Source organism: Myxine glutinosa, chromosome 1, assembly GCF_964187855.1.
Source record: "Myxine glutinosa chromosome 1, kmMyxGlut1.1, whole genome shotgun sequence".
NCBI classification, from domain to species: domain Eukaryota; kingdom Metazoa; phylum Chordata; class Myxini; order Myxiniformes; family Myxinidae; genus Myxine; species Myxine glutinosa.
The window spans coordinates 205,670,055-205,694,691 of record NC_136261.1 but is presented as its reverse complement, the minus strand read 5'-3'; the positions used below and the strand labels follow the sequence as shown (position 1 = coordinate 205,694,691).

Here is a 24,637-nt window from a genome sequence, read left to right as displayed (position 1 = left end):
TGTCAAGGGATACGGCTCTAATTTCCTGTTTGGCGTTGAGGACCTCCATCCATTGTTGAGAAAGCAGAAGCAGCATGTACAGAGTAGAGTGACCAGGTCTGAAACCAAATTGATGATCAGAGATCAAGCCATTGGAGAAGAGGAAAGATTTCATATCTGAAGCAATGATGGATTCCATGACTTTGCTGATAATTGGGAGAAGGCTGATTGGTCTGTAGTTGCTGGGATCTGTTTTTGCACCTTTTTTGTGCAAAGCGGTGCTGTTGGCTGATTTCCAAGCAGATGGCAGATGACCTTGAGCAAAAGAGAGGGTGAAGAGAACAGAAAGAGGGAGTGAAAGAGCGGAAGCACATGATTTTAGGACCCGTGGGCTGATGCCGTCAGGACCAGTTGCAGAATCAGAGTCGAGGGTTGACAGAAACTTTTCCACCTTGTCAGGAGGAAAGGACACAGAGTCCAGGAGCAGCTGGGTAGGACTGGGTACGGTGGGTACAGAGAGGGATGGGTTTGGGACACAAGATTTAGAGGCAAACACAGAGTTGAGGCATTCAGCTTTTTCACGTGCGGAGTCAGCCGTTAAGCCATTTGAGGTGAGGGAGGGGATGGAGGGGGAACAAACACCAGAAACAGATTTGACCAGATGCCACCAGGATTTGGAAGAGGGAGACAGATAACAGAGTTCGGCCTTGAGAACGGTGAGATATTGTTTCCTGGATCTCCTGAGGGTGGACACACACTTGTTTCGGGCTTTGTGAAAGGAAATGAGATTTCCTTCCGTTGGATTTGCTTTCCAGGAGACGAAAGCAAGTTGTTTCAGGGCAACAGCCTCACCACAAGATTCCGTGTACCATGGACGGGAGGAAGGGTATGACAACTGGAGACGAGATGGGATAAATCTGTGCATGAGAGAGAGCAATTTACTTTGAAAGAATTCCCAGGATGAGTTGATGTCAGAGGCGGTAGAGATGGGAGACCAGTCCAGATGATTGATGGCTGCTTGAAGACCGTGCCAGTTGGCCTGAGTGAAATGCCAGACTCGTCGACGCTGAGGAGGCTCTCTGAGAATGGTCAGAGAGATGTCCACTTTGACAAGCACATGATCAGATGAGCCGATTGGAGCAGAAGAAGAGCAGCAGACATTTTCAGGGAAGTTTGTCATAACCAAATCCAGAAGAGAAGATGCTCCGTTGACTGAGATCCGGGTCAGGAAATTGACAGATTGTGTCAGTCCCAGTGAGTCGCAGAAGTCCTTTGCTGAAGAGCCATGGCTGGTGAGATAGGTACCCACACCCAGCCAACTGGCATGGTGACAATTGAAATCACCACATATGAGGAAGAGAGAGTTGGGATGGGTCGATAGAAGTTGGTCCATATTATCAGACAGCGAGATGTAGATGGAGTCATCGCTGTTTGGTGGATGGTACAACACACATATGAACAAAAGGTGGGAGCGAAGGGGAAGCCGTAGCCAAAGGTATTCCTGGGGGTGAGGTGGAGAGAGGGCAGTGGAGGGCGAGTGAGGAAGAGAGTTTTTTATAAAGATAGCAACCCCACCTCCAGGACGAGGCTCAGGTCTATCATACCGGAGGAGGGAGTAACCTGGGAGAGATACCAAGGCATCAGAGACATCATGAAGGAGGAAAGTTTCTGTTAAGCAGATCACATCTGGTTTGTCAGAAGCAACCTGTATGGAGAGATCAGTCAAGTTTGAGCGAAGGCCCCGGATGTTTGAGGTCCATACCGTTAATGAAGAGGAAGGGGGAGCATCAGGTCCAGAACAGGGGGGGGGGGGAGGGGTAGGGTAAGATGTGGAAGAGGAGGAAGAGGTAGGGAGAGCTGTTGAAGGTGTGTCAGAGATTTCAGAGATTTCAGAATAGCTTGGAGAAAGGGAGGAATGGGGCAGACAAAAGGTTTGATGGAGATTGGGTGAGGCACAGTGAGGTGTTATTTGAGGAGGGGGAAGAGCGAGGCAGAAGGGCGGGGGAGATGAAGGTGAAAGTTGGAAGGGGGAAAAAGCAGGGAGGATGCTTTGAGGAGGAGGGGTGAGAGGGGAGTCTAGGAGGGGAGGAGCGAGGGAGAGTCTCGGAGGGGAGGGGTGTGGGGGGAGTTTAGGAGGGAGGGGAGGGAAGGGGCAAGGGGGGAGATTTGAAAGGGATGGGTGATGGGGATGATTTGGAGGGGAGGGGTGAGATTGGATTTTGAAAAGTGTATGATTCATGGGAAACGAACATTTTTTGCAAAATGAGTTTGAGACCTTCGAGTCAAAAATACGTTTGAGGACACTGAAGGAGGGGTGGAGTTCTGGATAGTTTAGGGAATGTAGAAAGGAGGAACTGTAAGAGATGGTATTATATATATTTTTTGGAATGAATAGATTTGGTGAGCAAGACGAAAGCATCCTTTTGTAGGAAAAGAAGAAAAGGGTGTTATAATATATGAGAGAAAATAGTTGTTCAGGGGAGAGATTATACATTTCTAACCACGTGATCGCGTGATCGCGAACGAAGAACGAACGAACAAAAAAGAACAACAAATAAACGAATAAGACCTGGGAAGGAAATATTTTTTTGGGGTTTTTTTTTTTTTGAGTAGAGATATTAAACAAGGAGGTATGGGGTGAACGACTGGGATGAAACAGAGAACGAAAATAAATGCAGCGCATTCGAAGAATCGCTGAGAGAAAAACAAAACCACAAGGTCGGAGACGGTATGGTAGCCAAGCCTACGAGTACTAGGCCTCAGAATACTCGATATGCATTAACCGACGATTGTGTATACATGTACGAAAAATTAGCACCGAAAATTTTCCAAAAGATACGCTATAGGTACATACACCGAATGATAGATACAGTCTCGACAAAAACACAATTGAGAAGGATCACTTAGCTTCTAAAGCGTGAGCGCATGGAACAGCTTCGAAAAGACGTGACGTGACATTGCGGGACGTGACGTGATGAAAAGACGTGAAAAGACGTGACCGTGACCGCAGTTGTAGGTGCAGAAGTAGGAATTGCGGGAGTGGCGAGCAGCAGCATCAGCATCAGCCTCGGGATCCGCCGTAGGAGCAGTAGTAGGAGTGGCGAGCAGCAGTACTCGGCCTGTGTGCACGGAGGCGACGAAGTAGCAGTACTCGGCCTGTGTGCGCGAAGGCGACGAGCAGCAGTACTCGGCCTGTGTGCGCGAAGGCGACGAAGTAGCCGTGCCGCCAACGCCCCGTAACGGCGTTCCTTCGGAGGGTCCCGGAGCTGGTTCGCCCCTCCAGTGTGGAAGAAATTGCGGTCGCAATCCTGCCGTGTTCATTCGGCCCCCGAATACGTTCGGGGGCAACGGGGTCACCAGTTTAGCGGTTGCCGAAGACGATAAGAAGAGGCCATTTCGTTGGGTACAAGAGGTAGTTTATTATACAGAAATCTCCAGCAACTGCTAGCGAACGGAAGTCGTAACGGCTTATATAAAACAAGCACCCTCTTCGGAGGACGTGGCTCCAACAGCCGCGCGTGCGTCACGACGACACAACCAAACGCCCGTGTGCGAGGGTTAGAACAAACCCATCGTAATGGTAACCGTCACATGCGGATAAGTGAATAAGGTAACCGCGACATGTGCATAAGGTAACCACTACAATATCTCAATAATATTGACAATATGTTGTGGACGGATTTGGCTTACTCTTAGTCTTATTCTTGTTGGTTTAGTTTCATAAAATGTAATTATAAATCGCCCTTCCTTAACCATGGCTCTTTCTACACCCTCCATAGGTCATTTTGGGACTCAAACATCACCTCTCTGCCAATAACCTGTATGAAACATTCCAATCCGGATTCCGCTCCAACCACAGTACTGAAACTGCTCTCCTCAAAATCACCAACGACCTTCTCCTCTCCTCTGACGCTGGCAACCTCAACATTCTCATCCTCCTCGACCTCAGCGCCGCCTTTGACACCATCGATCACACCATCCTCCTCACCCGACTTCAAACCACCTTTAACATTACCGGCACTGCCCTCTCTTGGATTAAATCATACCTCTCTGACAGACGTCAGTTCATCTCCATCAATAACTGCAAATCCCCCACTGCTCCCCTCCCCCGAGGTGTCCCCCAAGGTTCAGTTCTTGGCCCCCTCCTCTTCATCCTTTACCTGTCCCCCCTCGGTCACTTAATCCGCCGTCATGGTCTCCAATTCCACTGCTTCGCCGATGACATCCAGCTTTTCATCTCCACCAAGTCCATCTCCACCGCCACCCACTCTATCCTGACAAACTGCATCACTGAAATAAAATCCTGGCTTCAAATCAACTTCCTCAAACTTAACTGTGATAAATCTGAAATAATCATCATTGGCCCAAAAACGCTCACCAAGTCCACCCATAACTTTGCCCTCAACATCGACGGTTTCCCAGTATCCACCCCCCCTCACATCCGGAATCTTGGCATCATCTTTGACCAAACCCTCTCCTTCGACAAATACACTAAACATATCACAAAGACGGCCTTCTTTCACCTGAAAAACATCGCCCGTCTCCGTCCATCCCTCTCCTCCGTGGCTGCAGAAACCCTCATCCACGCCTTCATCACTTCCCGTCTGGACTACTGCAATAGCCTCCTTTATCGTTCACCCTCAACAATCACCAATAAACTCCAATACATTCAGAACTCCGCTGCCCATCTACTCACCCATTCCCGGACCCGTGACCACATCACCCCCGTCCTTTACAAGCTTCACTGGCTCCCCATCTCCCAGAGAATCCAGTACAAAATCCTCCTCTTGACCTACAAAGCCCTCCATAACCTGGCCCCATCCTACCTGGCTGACCTCCTCTCCAGACACACTCCCACCCACAACCTCCGCTCTGCTGGTACCAACCTCCTGACCCCCCCCATCCGGACCAAATTTAGATCCTGGGGGGACAGGGCCTTCTCCATCGCTGCTCCCACCCTCTGGAACTCGCTACCTCACACCATCAGAGACTCCTCCTCACTCACCTCATTCAAAACATCACTCAAGACCCACCTGTTCAACACTGCATTCAACATTTAACCCACAGCATCTAACCCCTGACTATCTCCTCTCCTTCTCCCTCCTTTGTGCTTTGAATATTTCCCTATTGATTCTTCTTTTTTTGCAATTGTCTTTATGTTTTGCTATGCATTATGTTTTGCACTCTGTCAAAGCGTCTTTGGGCTTCCTGAAAAGCGCTATATAAAAGAAATGCATTATTATTATTATTATTATTATTATTTTCACAATCGGTTTCCCCTTCACTGTCTTTGACTGCACAGACGGTGAATAATAGTTTTACTTAGTGAGGCTGCATTCCCCCCTTCTCATATCATGTCGTATCGTTAAAACAAAAGCAACAACAATCATCAATCAGCGATTTGGTTTACGATGTGTTGTAAGCTTTATTGACTAATTTAATAATATAATTTTATTCTTTGGCTAAATAATAAGACAGGAAGTGGGTGTGGTTTGGGGCGGAGCGAAAACTGTGGCGTAATTGTGTAAAGTCTGTGCTAGTATTGCGTTTGTTGCTCCGTGCGGCATCTTCGTTTCGAGGTGAGCGCAATAAGGGCAGCACATGGCGAGGTTCAAAATTAGAGGATGTGCGAAAATGGAAGAATTTGTGTTTGACCTTGTAGAGGTTACAAGGCCTCGATTAATTTGGCGTAACGTGATCTGACCTCAAAACGCCGGTGTGCAATTGAGTGTTTTGTGGCATTCTTCGCATCTGCTTCAAAAAGTTTTTGTTTTTTTAACATTAACATATTTATGCGAATTAGTTTAAAATGTGAAGATACGATTTCCCCTCCCCTCCCTCCCCCTCCCCCCACTGATATGTACGCTGTGGCGCAGCATCAGGATGCACGCTCTCCTAGAGGGATGCAGTTGTCCTCTTTTTCAATGCACTGGATTGAAGCTTATTGCACAAATTATTTTGTAAGGGTGACATACTGACAGTGGGTTGGTGGGGAAACAACTGGACACGGACAAGCAGGAGGAGGAATGGGCGGAAAAATAAGAGACACAAAAAGAGTACCGGCAGGTTCAAGTGTTGGGAGGGTTAATGATGGTGGATAGGGATGGATGATGACGTAAGATGACTGTGTACAGCTGTGCTGAATCCCTGGTGAAAAGGACGAGAAGTTGACTTTTTGGAAGTTTGACAAAGAAGGGTTTAAAAAAGAAAAACAAACTTCCTCTTTCATGAGCCTCACTTTTGTTCGGGTGGGGGAACGTGCCTTTTTTATTGAACGAATAATATTTAATGTTGCTGTTTTGCAATTATTTATTTGTTTTCGTGTTATTTCAAGGCATGGCGAACGAAAAAGAGGCCTGTGATGGATACTTGGATCCACCGCTGGTTCACAAGCTTCTGGAGCTGGATTCAAAACTAAAACTCTATCGCAAAGATTTCCAGAGGAGGTGAGACTGTTCGCAACCTTTGTCTTGAAGTTTCGCTGCACAACGATGCAAATGGGGTTGGCAGCATGATGTCGAGGTACGCACACCTCGCCTTTAAGCCCTCTAGCCTGGGTTTGAATATCAGCCCAGCTATAAACGGTCGTCCAAGTGTTTCACAGGCTGGGTGATTCATCAACGTGTCCATCGGATGAACGTTAAACTGGCGTCCCTTCTGCCGGCATTAGCCGGTGGACATTACAGATCCCACGGTGTCCTTCGCGAAGAGCAGGCGAGCTATCGCCGGCACCCTGAGCAAATCTCATATTCCTGCTCTGACATCCTGTGTGAGAGTGGTGACCTATCCACAGGATTGTAACCCGAGCCATGGAAACTGCTTTGGCAGCACCGGCGCTTTGTATAGAGCTTGGTTCATGATCTGACTGCAAATGGAATGGTCTTTTTCTTTTTATATACAGTATATATATATATACACACACACACACACACACATACACACACACATACATACACACATACACACATACATACATACATACATACATACATACCCTCAAAACAGGGAACCATGAGGTCATGGGGCCCGCAAGGCTAACCCCCGCTCTCGCGGGGAAAATGGCCTTAAAACGATCATTCATTCATATATATACTAGCTGAATGCACCCGGCGTTGCCTGGGTTCTTTTTGAATGAATTTAATCTTCTGTACATCGGTCTGACGCGAGCCCAGTATCAGTTCGTGCTCAACGATTCCTTGTTCTTTCTTCTGTCGGGCCCCGCGAGAGAGAATTTTGAAAGCGTGTGTTGCAATCAGTCAGATATTCCTATTAAGTGAATAAGTTGTACTTCAAGAGAATTTTGAAAGAAGAAGAAGATTTATTGCGAAATGGGCCCAGACCGGCCTTGCCACCACCCAGCCTATAACCTTCCCGGGGCCCGTCCCGACATTTTTTGTTTCAGAGGTTTCCTCCTATCTTTCACCGTTCAGGAGATTAGCGCGTGCAGACAAACAAACAAACAAAAACTTTCTTTTATATACCGTATTTTATATAAAAAACTTTTATATACCGTATTTTATATACCAAACAAACTATTTATATACCGTATATATATAGATAGATAGAAGAAGAAGATTTTTTATCTGTAATGACGTCACTAAACCCAACAAAATAATCAGAACAGTTTTTTTTTAAACTGAGGATTACTTGTAAAGCTTAAATATAAAAACTTTAGAAAAAAAAAAGGCGATGTAAAATTAATTCTAAGACCAAATAAAAAGTGTTTCTTTCACTTCTTGTACCTCTTCACGGCAACAGTAAAAGTGCTATTTTCAATTTCGTTTTTTTCACCATTTTCAGAAGTGGTGGCATGCCACATGTCATCCTTGCTTTTACAGGCATACCTCGTGTTTGGGAGATCAAATGCTGCTGTCATGGTTGTAAAGATACCAACAGACGTAAGATTCGATCTGAAAAACTTCGAGCTGTGCAAAGGTATGCACAGCAGAGCAATGTCAAAGATGGACGAAAATACTCATGACATTTTGATGCGGTTGGTTCTGGTTCGACTTCGAGTGTAACCAGACACGAGTTCAAAAGTGGAGGATCTGGTAATCTTCTACTTGAAATACCTGAAGATCGAAGCTCTTATGAAACAAATCTGGGTAGGGACTAGGGAGCTGTCGGGGGTGCTTATGAATATGCTGCTAACAGTGTATGGAGAGTTAGAGATCAAATTAAGGTTTTAGCACTGTGGAAAGAAATTAGAAGCCTTTCTTTTTTTTCCCAAGGTTAATGTTTCATGCCAAGTGGTCTGATGTGCTGCCTGCATGTGGGGTGGGGGTGGGAGGAAGGGTTGTGGGCAGAGGAGGAAGGGTGCTTATCCCATTTTGGTTTTGGTCCAATTTGGTGTTAAGGATGTCATGCTTTGCATCCCCCTTGTCTGAACCAAGTGGCTCTGGACTCAATTAAGTGCTATTCACATGTGACGATTCTTTTTATAACCTCTATTAGCTGAATTGCTGCCAAAGCAGCCCCACAGTAAGGATTGCATCGGGTGGTTTGTCTTTGCCTTTCCAGCAGTGATCAGGGCAAGAATTTGACATTTGTTCATAATACCGCCAATAACTCACCTACTTTTTGCAAAAGACACTGTGGGATATTTAACTCCCACCAACGCGATGCTGGGGGACACTAAATATCCTATGCAGGAAACCCAGATTAATGTTAATCTGCAATACTGCAATTTGTAATTTGTTGGAAAAACAACAACATTCCTCACAACTTCCCTGCCACTACTTTTGACCTGTAGCAAATTGCCAGCATTCATATAAGGCCCATTTGATTGAGCTTGCAGCAAAATTATGATAATGGGACACAGAATTGGAAAATAATTTCAAATGAATGCATCTTGTGCTGTATTGCACAAGAATATAGTGGACCGATTGTTTAGTGTGGCAGATGCACTAACGTGCATCAAATTTCTTGCATTTCAGTGGTGTTTTCAGTCAAACCAGAACAGCACTCGATAGATCACATACCTCTGCCAGGCTGAAGAGTTTGTTTTGTATCCAATGATAGGCCGGATTTGGATTCGGACCTGAACCAAAATCTAATTGGCTTGTTCTTGTCACCTAACCAACTCGTCCACCAAGTTTAGTCATTCCCCATCCACAACCTTTTGAAAACTCTTGCTATATATCGTTTTTTGCTCCATCTCTCAATGGTGCATCAATTTTTATTGCAGCATCAATTTCAACATATGGCATGCATCAACCAACACATACACTTCGACGTATTCATCACTCGGATGATTGTGATATGGCTGCATATCATTGTATGACGCTGAACCCCCTAGTTCTCGAAACATCGTAAAATGTACCAAGAGGCCATCACATGTCAAGTAAACCGCCTCAACATCCATGTCATACAAGCGGTGATTGCCTGTCTCACCAAATTTACAATATCTCATCCTGGTAAATCAGTGGTCAATATCCCAGTGGAGTCTTCCAGCTTTATCTCCACGGCCATAATCACTGAGATGTTTTAAGTTACTGAAAGGGAATCATCCTTCAGCTCTGTCCCATAATCCACATGCTCAGTCATTTTTGTCACCCCACTCGACATGGGCATGAATACTCACTTTATGAAACACTACAATTTCTTGCCCTGGTTTTTCTGCTTTGCAACATGGCATTCCAATGCAAAAAACGTCTCTTTGCTGAATTCTGGAGAGCAATGAAAGTACGTTCTTATTGTCGAAATATACAGCAATTCTCGATCAAATGTTTCAAAGAATTGTACACGAGTTAAATAAGACTGATGCACTCGTGCTTCAGAATGCAATTCAGGAGAACATTACTGCCACGAAACCTTTGCCGTCACCTGACCATCGCTCTTCCGTTTTGATGCTAATCTTTTCATCAATTCTAAGGGCACATCAGAGAATGAGTTTTCCAACAAGTCGGCACGAGATTCTGACACTGTGTTGCTTACGTAATTCACTGGTCACTGCAGATATTGACTCGACCTTATTTTGCCGTCGAGCAGTTTTCAGTATTTTGGTGGAACATTCCTGCCTTATCTTGTAAGGTGAGCTTTGTTTAAGTTTGCGAGGCCTCTCCGTCATGGCACATACATGTATGATCCTTGGTGAATGAAGCCTTCTCATTTTGATTCTTCAGGAAATCCAGTTCTTCTTCTTTTAGATTTTTGAGATACTCCTCTGGATCCACGCACGTCTTTATTGGAATCGTCAATCGCTCTTTTCAGTTCTTTCTGTTGTTTAGGTATCTGAAAAGGGATGAGAGTTCATGAGTGAATGCTTTGCAAATCAGGAGGCATGAGTTAGGGCCCTCATCAAAATTACATTTTCATCAAAGAAGACATGATAGGTGTGGTACTTGAATAGCCCATTAAACTTTCACATTAAATTTTCACATTAAATGAATGGGTTATCATTTTCATGCTTATTAAGCTTTGGAATAATGACACATTGATCAAGCATTGAGATGTTGTGATGCATTTGTGGAGTCTCCACAATTTTTGTACTTGAACATTCCTCACCTTGATTTGCAAATAATCTGACAGGTGTAATGTTGTAGGGATGACATTGGGTTTCAGTTCTTGCTTGTGTCCAGCTGAGAGCCATAAAAATCTGTTGTGAATTGGGCCAAGCAAACTTTATGGTGCAATGCTGACTCCCCTTTCTGCCACTCTTCATATTTTGAATCCATTCTGCTCACCTGCCAGTTTTCTTGCTATGTTTTGTTGTACATCCATTCTGCTCACCTTGGGAAATCTGTATGAGAAAGAAAATCCCCCTTCCGTAACATCATAATAAAAGCCTTGCAATTGCTGTTGGGCATCATGAGTGTCACCAGAACAACTATTCTTCAGAAAGTCCATCATGCTGAACTCGTGGCATAAAAGCCGACCTCACCCGAAAGCTGACTGAGTCGAGGCTGGCTAGAAATCTAGTAAGCAAGGACCTTGGCCATCAGTAATGCATTTAACCACCCATTCAGCTAGCTCAGAAAACATAAGCACGCTCGAATACAAGAATGGTACTCTGTAGAGCACATACAGTCACATGAAAAAGTAAGTACACCCTATGTAAAGTTTTGACTTTTTCAACATATTTCAACATATAGCTATTTGATCTTCATTTAAACAATATTGATCGATAAAGGTGATATCATAACAAATATGAAACGTTTACATTTTGTAGTCCATTGTATAACTTAAATAAACATAAATGCAAATTCCACATGTGGAAAAAGTAAGGCTCTAATAATAGGTGGTATTGCCCCCTTTGCCCCCTCTGCTCTCTAATAAAAAGCTCTAATAGGTGGTATTGCCCCCTTTGGCAGAAACAACCTCAAGTAGGCGTTTCTTATAACTGTCTACCAGTCTCTGACATCGACTGGCAGAAATTTTTGCCCACTCCTCCATGCAGAATTCTTTCAGCTGTGCGACGTTTGAGGGGTTTCTTGCATGCACAGCTCGTTTCAAATCCCCCCATAACTTCTCGATGGGATTTAGATCCGGGCTTTGACTTGGCCATTCCAGAACCCTCCATTTCTTTCTTTTCAGCCATTCCTTGGTGGATTTACTGGTATGTTTAGGGTCATTGTCATGTTGCAAGGTCCACCTTCGGTTGAGCTTCAACTTTCCGACAGATGACCTCACATTATCCTCAAGCATCCTCTGGTACAATGAAGAATTCATAGTGGATTATATGATGGTGAGCTGCCCAGGCCCTGATGCAGCAAAGCTGCCCCAAACCATAATAGTTCCACCACCATGCTTTACAGTTGGTATCAGGTTCTTGTGGTCAAATGCTGTCTTTGGTTTTCGCCAAACATGTCCTCTGGTACTGTGGCCAAATAGCTCTACCTTTGACTCATCTGTCCAGAGCACATTGTTCCAGAAGTGCTGGTCTTTGCCTAGGTGTTCATTGGCAAACCTTAGTCTTGCCCTGATGTTCTTTCTGGACAGCAACGGTTTCCTCCTGGCACACCTCCCATGTAGATCAAATTTGTGCAGCCTCTTTCTAATGGTAGACTCGTGCACTTTGACATCAACAGTGGCAAGAGCTACCTGTAGGTCCCGTGATGACATTCTGGGGTTCTTGGAGACTTCTTTCAGCAACTTGCGGTCTGCTCTCGGACTGAACTTGCTGGGGCGGCCTGGCCTGAACAGGTTGGCAGTTGTTTGGAATCTTCTCCACTTGTAGATGATCTTCCGGACAGTCGAATGATTGATTTCAAATTGTTTGGAGATTTTTTAAAATCCCTTCCCAGACTCGTAGGCATCTATAACCTTCTTTCTGAAGGCCTCAGAGAGTGTTTTTGATCTAGGCGTGGTGACGCCGCACACCAACAACAAAGAGCAAACCAAACTAAATGTCAGGTTTAAATAAGACAGGTTCCTCCAAGATCCTCTCTGACGATGTTCTAATCATTTGCACCTGAGCTGGTGCACCTGATTCTAATTTTAGGTATTTGAAGTAGTGATAAATTTAGGGGTGTACTTACTTTTTCCACATACGAAATTTGCATTTATGTTTATTTAAATTATACAATGGACTACAAAATGTAAATGTTTCATGATATTTGTTATATTACCTTTATCTATCAATATTGTTGAAATGAAGATCAAATAGCTGTATGTTGAAATATGTTGAAAAAGTCAAAACTTTACATGGGGTGTACTTACTTTTTCACGTGACTGTACCTCCACCAGGCTGAACATTTTACATTTTGTATCCCACTGATAGGCCGGATCTGCATCCGCACCTGAACCAAAATCTAATTGACTTGTTCTTGTCAACTATGTAACTCATCCACCAAGTTTTGCAACTCTAACATATTGTACTATATAAGTCCTATTTGGCCCGATCTCTCAATTGTGAAGAATTGCTTTAAAAATTCTCGTATCCGGGTCTCCACCGAAATTTAATCCATTGGTACTCGTCACACCACCAACCTGTCCACCAAGTTTCATCTGCATCCGTCCTTAACTTTTAGTGATATCCTGCTCACAGACAAACACAGACAAAATAACAGACGATCAGGGGTGAAAACATAACTTCTGTCCAGCTGTTGTGGCAGAAGTAATAAACCATCAAAAGAAAAGGAGGAATTGGAAAATCAGTAACATCAACACAATCTCTTCAGTTAGTTGTCAGCCTTCAGTTTATTGTTAGTTGTCAGACTTCAGTTAGTTGTCAGACTGTCAGACTTCACACTAACTAAATCAGTTAGTTGTCGGAAATTGAGGAAATTCAGCCTAAGATCAACTACAGGAGTGTGGTAAAATCACTTGCAGCTGTCAGAAGCCACTCCCAAACAGATAATTTCAGTCATCAGCTGATTAGGATGACTAGCAACGGTACCCGGGGCTTCAATTGGGAAGCCCAAATGAAAAGGCAAAATATCAGAAATTGAAGGCTTTTTTTATTTTAAACGATTCATATAAACATCCATTGAATCATATCACACGCAAATCATCAAAATGTAAACAGTACATGGCGCCCATTTTTAAAAAAGATTGAATTCTGCAAAACGGAAGCGGCCGCTACACCTGTTTCTCAGTCGCTTTGCACACGCTGCCATGTTTCTTCGGAGCCACACGTTTATATCAGAAGAGTTCGTCAGAAGTCGATCTACTCTCTCCTGGTACGTAGAATTTCAACAAAAGCCACATCACTGTTCATATCGGTAAATATTATTCCATAGTGTTTGGAAAAACTGGAAAATTGGAAAACTTGGAAAATTGGGGGAAAAAAATGAAAAACAATAGAGCCTATTTTACTCCAAGAGGTCCCAGGAATACCCACCCAAAATATCGTTGCGATCGGTTCAGCCGTTTTTGCGGTACATTCGAACGGACGGATGGACATTTGGTGAATTATAGTAAGATGAGTTTGGCCAGGACTGGGGAAAGAGTCTGGCAAAATGAAGCTTGTGGGGAAATGTCACCTCTTTGCAGGTACTCTACATTCCGAGAGCGTCTGGAGGAGATGGAGAAGAATGAAGGAGGGTTGGCAGAGTTTGCAAAGGGTTATACTCGCTTCGGCATCAACAGTCATCCTCAAGGGGGCTTGAAATGCTGTGAATGGGCTCCTGGTGCTGCTGCATTATATCTCACAGGAGATTTCAGTAAGTGGACCATGTGGTGTAGATTATGCTATATGGAAGGGGAGTTAGGGAGGGAGAGGGTTTATTGGTGGTGGTAGAAGTTAGAGGTGCAAGATAATTTAATTGTAGCCTTTGGCACCCCATATTGAATTTTTTTTGTTTATCATTTCGGTTTAGGGATATATGTGAATGATGTTGATAATAGCATTGGTGCTATAAATAAATTTGGAGTTTTCGCTTTCGCTTTAGTTCTCATGGACAATGTGCATCCCAAATTTTGATCCGATATTTCTGGTGGTGGTGGAGAAGTGCAGCTTATACAGGAGTGATTACGGCATTATCCGTTGCCGTTTAGTGCTGGAAAAGCTTTCCAAGCATGTTGGGGACTATGGATGCCATCTGTATCTTGGCTTTGAGTCATCTCAATGGCATGAGATATTCAGTCTTAGGTCATGATGTACTTGTTAAATTTTAGCCAATTGTTGTTTCAATGGCATCAGCATTCTTCAAGGTATTACCACCAAAAAGGGTCTTGGTATAAATAAAAGGTGGAAATGAAAATGAGTAAAAACAGAAAAAGAACAAATTAGAACAAAGAGCAATTGGAGATTGCATACCCTCGCCAGGATGTGTTTGTGAGGTGTATTTTTTGGTGTGTTTTTGTACATTCTTTTATTATTTTGTACAACCACACTTTCATCACACGCGTGACGTCCTCTTTATAAAACGGGATTCAGTATTGTATTTTAAGAATTATTTTTATGAGGCTGTGTTCAGGGTCGTTTGCATCCTCGGAGTCTTTTGGGTCATCAGGGTCCGATGGCTCTTTTAATGATCTTCATTGTATGTTGGGGTCTTGGTGGTCTTAAGGGTCTTGAGGGGTCTTAATGGTTCTTCAAAGGTCCAATGGGTCTCAGCAGTCCAAAGTGTCAAAAGGTACATTCTGATAGTACATAATTAATAGACGTACATAATTAATAGATAGGATGCCACTGACTTCAAACAGTACGTAATAGATAGATATATTGGAAACTCTATATTGAAGATAATATGGTAGAGTTTCTTCTTCTTCAAACAATAACTTCTGCCGGCCAGACCGGAAGACCAAAAGACCAATCAAATTGAAATTTTAAACACGTGTTCCACTTTGGGATTACTACATTACTTTGAAGTTTCACAACGATCAATGAAGCAGTTCAAGAGATCATTTAAAAAAGATTTTCATTCAATGCAATATGGCCACCAAACCATGTGATGTATGAATTATTCAAAGGCAGCATGGTATACACAAGGCATGGGGAACATATGTGTGAAGTTTCCGTTCGATCTGTTCAGCTGGTCTGGTGGAGTGGCTTTTTAAAGTTTTATTCTTCAAAAAATCATAGCCGCCAAACCATGTGACCTATGACGTCATGGTCAAGGTCAACATAGGCCGAAATGACGTCATGGTCAAGGAACGTTTTGTTCGTCATGGGTATGTGATCATGCATGTAATGTTCTGTCTCGATCTGTTTAGCCGTTTCGGAGAAAAATATCTTTTAGTGGTTTTTAAGGCTTATGTTAAAACAAATATGGTGACCGATGACGTCATTATTTTTTTTCAACACCAATTTATCCCTAGATAACGCTCAAATTTCATCTTGATCGGATGAAGTTTTGTACATGTCGAATTATGACGTCATAATGGAGGCACCAATGACCATCATTACCCTCGCCAGAGGAGAGGGTATTGCATTTGAGTCCGCTTGTTGTTTGTTTGTTTGTCCGCACAGAATAAATGATTTTCTCTGCAACCGTTGGTCCGATTGACAGGAAATTTTCACCATAGATGCACCTCCACCTGTAGAATTTTTAAATTATAAATATGACGTCATATGTCACATAGTATGGCCGCCATCTTGGAAAAACCGAAAAACTTGCACTTCTATCTCTGAAAGTGCTGCATTGAAAAAAATTGAGACTGAGCTCATTGTAAAGAACTCTCCATGGGGAATAAGATATGTTAATGATGATGTCATAGGTGCCTCCATTATGACGTCATAATTCGACAAGTACAAAACTTCATCCGATCAAGATTAAATTTGTGAGCGTCATCTAGGCTAGGGATAAATTGGTGGAGGAAAAAAAAAATAACGATACGTCATTGGTCACGTGGTTCGGCCGCCATATTTGTTTTAACAAAAGCCTTAAAAACCACTGAAAATACGTCCTGGCGTGGGTCTGCAATCTGATTGCTCTTTCTTGTCAACATATGTTATTCCCTATGGAGAGTTCTTTACAATGAACAATGGCTCAATTTTTTTCTGTGCAGCGCTTTCGGAGATATTGAGGTGCAAAGTTTTTTGGTTTTTCCAAGATGGCGTTCGTACTACATGATGTATGACTTCATAATTATCATTAAAATATTATAGAGGAGGAAATGCACCTGTGGTGAAAATTTCCTGTCAATCAGACCAACGGTTGCAGAGAACAGCATACTTATTAGGGTGCATCAAACGCCCAACTATTTTTAAAAAGATGTTGGATTGATCTGTCCCAAATTTTATTTTGTTCCAATCATAAAATAAAGTTGCTGTGCAAAATTTGGTAAGGTTTGGACATCATCTTCTGGGTCCACCTCACCATTTCATATTTTGAGTCGGTGGTATCAGAGTTGGAAATTTGACACGCAGCTGTTTTGAGGCCCATCTATCTATAATTCCAGTAATCTCTGTGTGTGTGTGTGTCTGTGTGTCTGTGTGTTTGTTTGTCTGTGACCGCTGTTTCTCGACAACCACGGGTCCGATATACTTGAAACTTGCCAGGTATATTGCTGGGGACCCGAGGATGTGCCTTTTCAAGGTTTCATATTAATCGGAGAAGTAGTTACCGAGCTATGGCGATTTCTTTACCAAACTCCGCAAGCCGTTCGCTTTGGACCAAACCATTTCATATAAATAGAGGGGGGGGGGGGATTGTCACCGTACTCGCAAGCCGTTCGCTTTGGCTTTGCGAATGGACCAAACCATTTCATGTAAATAGAGGGGGGGGGGATATAATTTTAGATATATATATAGTACGGGCATGCCCTAGTAAATAAAAATGAAAGGATTGACTGATTGCTACATATAATAACTCTTTGTAAAGGTATTATTGTGCTCTGTAGCAATATATCATCATCATAGGGATAGGGATACAATTCATTTATATACAAATAGTCAAAATAATGATTTTTTTCAAAATATGGATATAAAGCTAAATGAAGAGTATTTTTAAAATATAATATATAAATTAAAGAATATCCTGAATGTTGTCGTCATCTTGTCTTTACAGAGATCTTTTAACTAGACAAGATGATTAAAACAATTATTAGGCTATACTCTAATAAAATTGGATAATTGATGTATTTGTTGTACATAATTATGAAATGACATTATTGTTACTAATACTACCTTTTTCTTTCAGATAAAACAATGGATGGCACAGTAAAGAAAGCATCTGTTGCAACAAGAGAGTCCACCAAGGTGTTTGGTCTTGGAAGTGCCATAACTGAACAAGATTCCCAGATCAATGGCACCAGACTTCCAACTTGTTTACAAGTACTACGTTGTTTCATGTGGCACACGGAAGATGGCAAACTTGAACGACGCTTTCGGTGGGAATCAGCAAAGCTTGTACTGCAGAAAGTGACACCATTTTATGGCAAGGCTAATATTCCTATCATCTCTGAACGCAAGGCTATTGAGAAAATTATCAAACTTGCAGATGATAATTCCAAGCTTAGATCAATCCCTATCAACCGAAGAACAACTCCAGCAAGCATCACAAAGGTGAATCAAATGGAGATGAAATTTATGGAGACATTTCCCTTGTGGCCCAATGATGCTAGTTCTCACATCAAGAATCCTGAAGACTTAGCATTCCTGGAATCTATGAAGACAGATCGCTGTGCAACATTTGGCTGCCAAGATAAACTGTTGGCAGATAAGATGCAGCGTAAAGTGAAGCGAGGAAAAAGAATCAGAGAGGCGAGCAAGTATGGAGCTGGAGTTCAACATAAATACTACAACCACTGTGTATAATATTAGTGACAGTGATGAAGAAGTAACTCTTGGACCTTCAACAAGCACACCAACAACCTCAAGAAGTCATCATCGTTTAGTTAGACCTGGCACATCAGTTTTCATTCCACATGACATCCTGAAGAGGCCCAGTCTTGTTTCACTGGCAACAAGGATGAAGATGACACCAACCCAACAGGCTGCTTTCACAGAAGCTCTTATTGAAGAAACAGGAGGGGATGTAGCGAAGGTGTCAACATCATATGCTACAGCAGATAAATCAAGACGCAAAATTGGACAGCATATTGCTACTACCTGTAAGGACAAATGGATACCTCCGAAGCTTGCTACATTGCACTGGGACTCAAAGCTGCTTCCATGCTTAACTAACCAAAACACTTTTGAAGAACGCCTGGCTGTGCTTTTGGGTTCTCAAACTGATATGAAGCTGCTGGGTGTTCCATCCTACAAGCCTGGAACAGACCGTAAATCTGGAGATATAATTGCTCAGCTGACTAATAACCTACTTGAATCATGGAACTGCCAAGAGAATGTTGTCAACTTGACATTTGACACAACTGCATCTAACACCGGCCACATCAGTGCAGCTTGTGTAACAATTCAACAACGGCTTAACAAAGCTCTTCTGTGGTCAGGCTGCAGACACCACATTGGTGAAGTCATTCTTACGCACATTTTTACTGATCTTAAAGTTGAAGCATCTAAGTCACCAGATATCTTCCTCTTCTCAAGGTTTCACAAGAACTTTGAAATGTTTCCACACACATTCAATGAACCACTTTCACGATTTGATCCATCTCAACTAAATGAAGCAGCAACAAGTTTGACAAGTGACTGGCAAAATAATGTTCTCAGACTCTGTCACACCGAGCAATCTCTAAGACGTGATGATTATTTGGAATTTGTTGATCTGTGTACTGTATTCCTTGATGGTGAAGTAGCTGAACATCAAATAACCTTCAAGCGTCCTGGTGCACTGCATAAAGCCAGATGGATGGCAAAGCTCCTCTACTCAATCAAATTATGTCTCTTCGAAAAACAAATCGCTGATCTTCCAGCAGGTACAATTACCACAGAAAAACAAGTGCCAAAGATCAGAGAATTTGTCACGTTTGTCACTCTAGTATACAGCTCCTGGTGGATGACATGTACCTCTGTCACCGATGCCCCATGGAATGACCTGCAGCTCATCTCCAAACTGAAACAGTATGAAGCTGTCAATGCTGGAATCTCAAGAAGTGCCCTGAAAGCCTTCAAACGACATCTCTGGTACCTCACAGAAGAGATGGTTCCACTTGCCCTCTTCAGCTCAGTTGTTCCTCATGACCATCGCCGTGCTCTGGCAGACAGACTTCTGGAGGTTCAGCCAGATTTTCCAGTAACCAACCCACAAGGACGGTTTGGTACTGGGTTTGGAAAGCCCAGATTTCCTGATGACTTGACTGAGAAGACCACTCTGGCTGATTTTGTTGGACCAGATTCATGGTACCTATTTCATCATCTGAAGCTTGACTGGGCATTTCTAGTTACTGATGTTCAAGAATGGACTAACTCTGCAGCCTACCAGACATCATGGACTAATGTTGAAGCCTTGAATGTGGTGAATGACTCTGCAGAAAGGGGAGTTAAGCTTAGCTCTGACTTCCTTTCAGCAGCCAGAAGTGAAGACCACTACCAAAATGTGCTACAAGTTGTTGAGCACAACCGCAAGGAGAACCGAATCTTCGAAAGCGAGCAGCTCAAGACTAAACTGTCAGAAATATCCATGAAAACTACAGTATCTTTGTTTTGTTTCTATTTTCATGTTCATCCATAGTCAGATGTACTCGTATTAAGATGATAAATGCTAAGATTGTGTATATATTGTTACAGACGCGGTTGTGGATGTTAGTTTACCGAGCGGTTTGGTATGACCACGTCTGCACAAGTTACCCGATTATACTCGAACGTTGCCGAGTCGCGCTATGCTAGGTCAATGAAGGAAAAGGACACAACTGCTGGATTCAAATGACACGACACCAAGGGTTCAGTTCTCAAGACCTCCGGAGGAGGTTATATTATGGCGGAAGGTTAGACTACAGAAATGAGAGGGACAGCATAGAAAGACAAGCACTTAGACACACTCTTATATTAACCCCAACAGACGACAGATAAACGGGACAAAAGGCTGACTCACACGGGGATTGATGGCAAGGAAAGGCAGGCAGTCGATGGCTCCAGGTGCACCTGGGCTCAGGGCAGAATCGACCCGGTTCGGTCCGGTCCAAAGATGCGGGGAGGTATTGTCGCGCTGGGGGTGGCGGTGGCTTCCTCTGCTCTCCGTAGTTCAGGCGCATCTGACCTCACATCCGGTAAGTCGCCGCGTATATCCGGCGCGGAGTGACACGCCCTCGGCTCGTTAGCTCCGCCCCAGATGGAATCGGCCCGTTGCTTCTCATTGGGTGCGTGCGGGGGGGTTACCGGCTCCGCCCTTGACGAGGGGCTGACAGGGAGCCCCTTCGTGGTAACCCCGTCGGAGCGCATGGTCATGGCGGCTAACCGAGCCGGTGTGAGGACGCACACTCCCCGCACGCCGCGCCGCGCCCCTCTGTTGTTGTAGTTGTTGTTGTTTGGGGAAGAAGATGGGAGGAGGTATGGGGAGGTCCTAAACTCACTACTGGTGCCATATAATCACATTCTGGTGCAACGAAGAGTCAGAATTAATGGAAACGAGTCCTTAACTGACATAGACTAAGAATAACTAGCAAGATGTCCGAAAGTTGTCTACGTGAGATGCGGTGGACCTGGGCACGACATTTAATGGGGGAAAAAGGGGAAGGTCGGTTCTACAGAGTGTTGTTTACAGACAATGGGACTAGGGAATGGGGGATTGGGGATAGTTGGGGAGTATTGGGGAAATAGGGGAATATTTACAAGCGGATATGGAGGCCAAATGCCATATTCGCAACAATATGATTCTACTGTAATAAAAATTATATCATTCTGGTATCTATAATACATATGATTATACCAATAAAATCATGATTTTGACTAATTGTGTATAAGTGAATTATATCCCTATCCCTATGATGATTATATATTGCTACAGAGCACAATACTACCTTTCCAAAGAGCTATTGTATGTAGCAATCGGTCAATCCTTTCATTTTTATTTATGGACTTCAAAACAGCTGCGTGTCAAATTTCTGACTGATACTACCGACTCAAAATCTAATTTGCTGAGGTGGACCCAGAAGATGATATCAAAACCTTACCAAATTTGGCATAGGAACTTTATTTTATGACTGGAACAAAATAAAATTGGGGACAGATTGTTTTCTTGACATAGGGGCGTTTGATGCACCCTAATACTTATTCTGTGCAGACAGACAGACAAATGAAAAATCACTCAGAGCGACACTTGGCAAAACAGAGCAAAGTAGAATGGCACTCAGTAGAGCATCCTTTTGACCTCAAAAATAGTTGGTGGTTGAATTCAGTTGGCGGATCTGAAAATCGCATTACAATTCTAAGTCAATTGGATGAAAATTGAGGATTTTAGAAATTTGAAATTGTTGTTGACCTTTGGCCTATGTTGACCTCTTGGCCTATGCTGATCTCAAAAATAGTTGGTGGTTGAATTCAGTTTGATTTGAAAATCCTATTCAAATTTCAAGTCAATCGGATGAAAATTGAGGATTTTAGAAATGTGAAAAAAGTGGTGGGCCTTTGGCCTATGTTGGCCTTGTGACCAATGTTGACCTCAAATAGTTGGTGGTTGAATTAAGTTAGCCGATATGTTAATCCTCTTCAAATTTCAAGTCAATCGGATGAAAATTTAGGATTTTAGAAATTTGAAATTGTTGTTGACCTTTGGCCTATGTTGACCTTTTGGCCTATGCTGATCTCAAAAGTAGTTGGTGGTTGAATTCAGTAACCTGATATGTAAATCCTATTCAAATTTCAAGTCGATCGGATTAAAATTGAGGATTTTAGAAATTTGAAAAAAAGTGGTTGACCTTCGGCCTATGTTGACCTTTTGACATTTTGACCTCAAAAATATATAGGATTTTGTCGGACGACAAACTCTACCATTTGGTGAAGTTTCGTGAAGATCGGTTTAAAATTGTGACCTGTAGGCAAGTATAAGTGAGCGGGCACACACGCACGCACGATCAACATACTTGCAAAAATGTTTTTTTGTTTTTTTTGCCAAGTAACAAACAGATTCAAATGCAATACCCTCTCCTCTGGCGAGGGTAATTAAGAGCGAATAGCTATCAATGATTTATGTGTTTTATAGGCTCTGAACATCATGAGCATAATGAATGGTTTAACACTGTTTATAGGAAACCTGCATATGATGTAAAAATAAATGGTAGGTTAAAAGTTGCTGGAAATGCAGGGCATATATTATGAGTTTTGGGGTAGGAGGATATATAGATTTAGGTAGATCTGTGTAGGTATCATGCTCCGGTTGTCGTGATAGCTAACCCCACATGTAATATGTCTGTTTAGGCGGTTTGTTCGGATTAAGTGTTTATTCATCCCCGTCACAAGGGGGCGGGGCTTGGTAACTAGATTAGGGCATTAGGGTAAAATTCCCTTGTACGTCGTTCCCTCTGTGATCATCCCTGTGTCCCGTATGGCAACGCACATAGTCACTAGCTAGGAATCCATCCCCATTAGCGCACACACTAATTAATTCCCCCCTAATAATAAAACTCACCGGAAGCCAGTTTGGAGCACTGCCGATGGGATACCACCAGTTACATCACCACAAAGCACACATCGTGCAGGCAGGCCGAGAGCCACGGCCAGACGGACCCCATCGGGCGGGAGTTGACCAACCGGAAGGCAGGAGCAAGAAGCGACCCGCTGATTGGTGGAAGGAAGGGAGCAGGAAGCGGCATACTGGTTGGCCACCGACCGATGACATGAGAATGAGAGCGCGAAGAGCTCGTCCAATGGTAAAGGATTGACGGGATAAGACCATTCGAGAGGTCGAGAAGTGAGGCACTGATTGGGAGAGAAGGAGAGCTGACGTTAAAAGGACTCGGAGACCGACATTTTCTCTCTCTGCTTCTTCTTGCCCTGGACTTCCTTTGCGCCCTTGCGCTTGCACCTTCTGCTTGCCCTGGTCTTCTCTTCTCTTCCTCGTGCGACGCTCTTCCCTCCTCCTCTTGCTACCTACCTGACGCTGTCCTCTGCCCTCTGCTTGTGTCCCTCGTTCCGGACCTCGAGAGAAAACGATACCGGGACAGCGGGCTCCAGGCAGCGATCAGAGACGTCACCAGGAGACTTGCCGAGTTTTACAGACGGAGAGCAGCAGTTTTGCCAGGCAGGAACGACGCATGGGTGAGCACTGCTTGCCGCTGGAGCGTGACGACGCCAGGGTGGGCGAGCCGCCGGTGAGGCCTAGCAGCGCGCGAACGAGGCGGATTGAGGCCTTCTCCCTGCCAACACCGGAGTGCACGCTCGGACTGGACGATCGCTGCCAAGGCGCCAATCGAGCTGAGTGCACGATAATTTACACATTTACTTTCCTTCCTTTTGTATTCCCTTGTGCGTTTCATACGTCCGGTGTGGGAGCGCTCCGAATAGGAATCGTAGTTATTTAACCGGCGTGTTTTATTTTGTATTATCGGCATCCGTGGCAATAAAGCCTTGTTTATTTTTGTACATAAATGCCGTTTTCATGTGAATTGATTTGCAGGGTTGAAGACCGCTCGGGGACCGACAGGTAAAAGCTCCCGCTTCTTCCTCTCCCTTCCACCCACACATATATAGTGAAGTCCGCATTTGATCGTCGCCTTCATTAACGCTCCAATTTCCATCCGTGATTTCCCGGTCTTCACTGAAGAGAATCACATGACAATATATATATATATATATATATATATATATATATATATATATATATATATATATATATATATATATATATATATACGTGTATATATGTTACGGATTCATCACTTCCGTTGTGGTGGTTTGCATCCACTGTAAATATTTCTGATTCCATGTACTATTATTGTTTTCAAAAGGTTTATTGTTCATGAACTGTATTCAAAAGGTAAAAAAGTTAGTTAAAAGAAACAGGAAACCGGATCGGGAACCGGACGACGAGGAGGAAGAAAAGAGGAAAAAGAAGGCGGAGCAAGTGAGTCGGACAAGAAGGAGCCAAGCTACTTGCGGTCTGAAGCGAGCAAGAGTCACGAGAACTTTTGGGTTTCCCAGGAAAGGGATTCCTGCGACAGAGTAGTTATCGCTGTGACAGATTAACCTGCGTGTCAGGTTTTGCGATCGATTCAGGAGAGAATCATCGTTGCGCCACGAGACCGGGCCGTCGGCCATTTTGACTAGCGCAGGACTTGCGCTTCGCTCAAGGTTTCATCTCACTTCGAACATTTTCACCGCCTTCAGACGTCGATCTGGGGTGTGTGTGTGTGACGTGGCTTTTGAGTGGAAAGTCTGCGTGTCGCCGACTGTGAGCTGTGGAACGTCCATACCCGAGGGGGTGATCTCTCCGTC

The 24,637-nt window shown here is 43.6% G+C and overlaps 2 protein-coding genes across 2 annotated transcripts in view; both read left to right on the top strand.

The window, feature by feature from the left end:
- LOC144890870 (uncharacterized) overlaps positions 1 to 24,637 on the top strand; it is a 946,020-nt gene that overhangs the window by 474,927 nt on the left and 446,456 nt on the right. The window lies entirely within an intron of this gene.
- Positions 5,440 to 24,637, top strand: part of LOC137433057 (1,4-alpha-glucan-branching enzyme) — a 66,296-nt gene continuing 47,098 nt past the window's right edge. Inside the window, exons 1-3 of the mRNA XM_068125488.2 lie at positions 5,440 to 5,558; positions 6,314 to 6,425; positions 13,915 to 14,084. Of these exons, the coding sequence (XP_067981589.1) occupies positions 6,316 to 6,425; positions 13,915 to 14,084 (280 nt within the window). The 5' untranslated portion in view covers positions 5,440 to 5,558; positions 6,314 to 6,315. The remainder of the gene's footprint in view (positions 5,559 to 6,313; positions 6,426 to 13,914; positions 14,085 to 24,637) is intronic.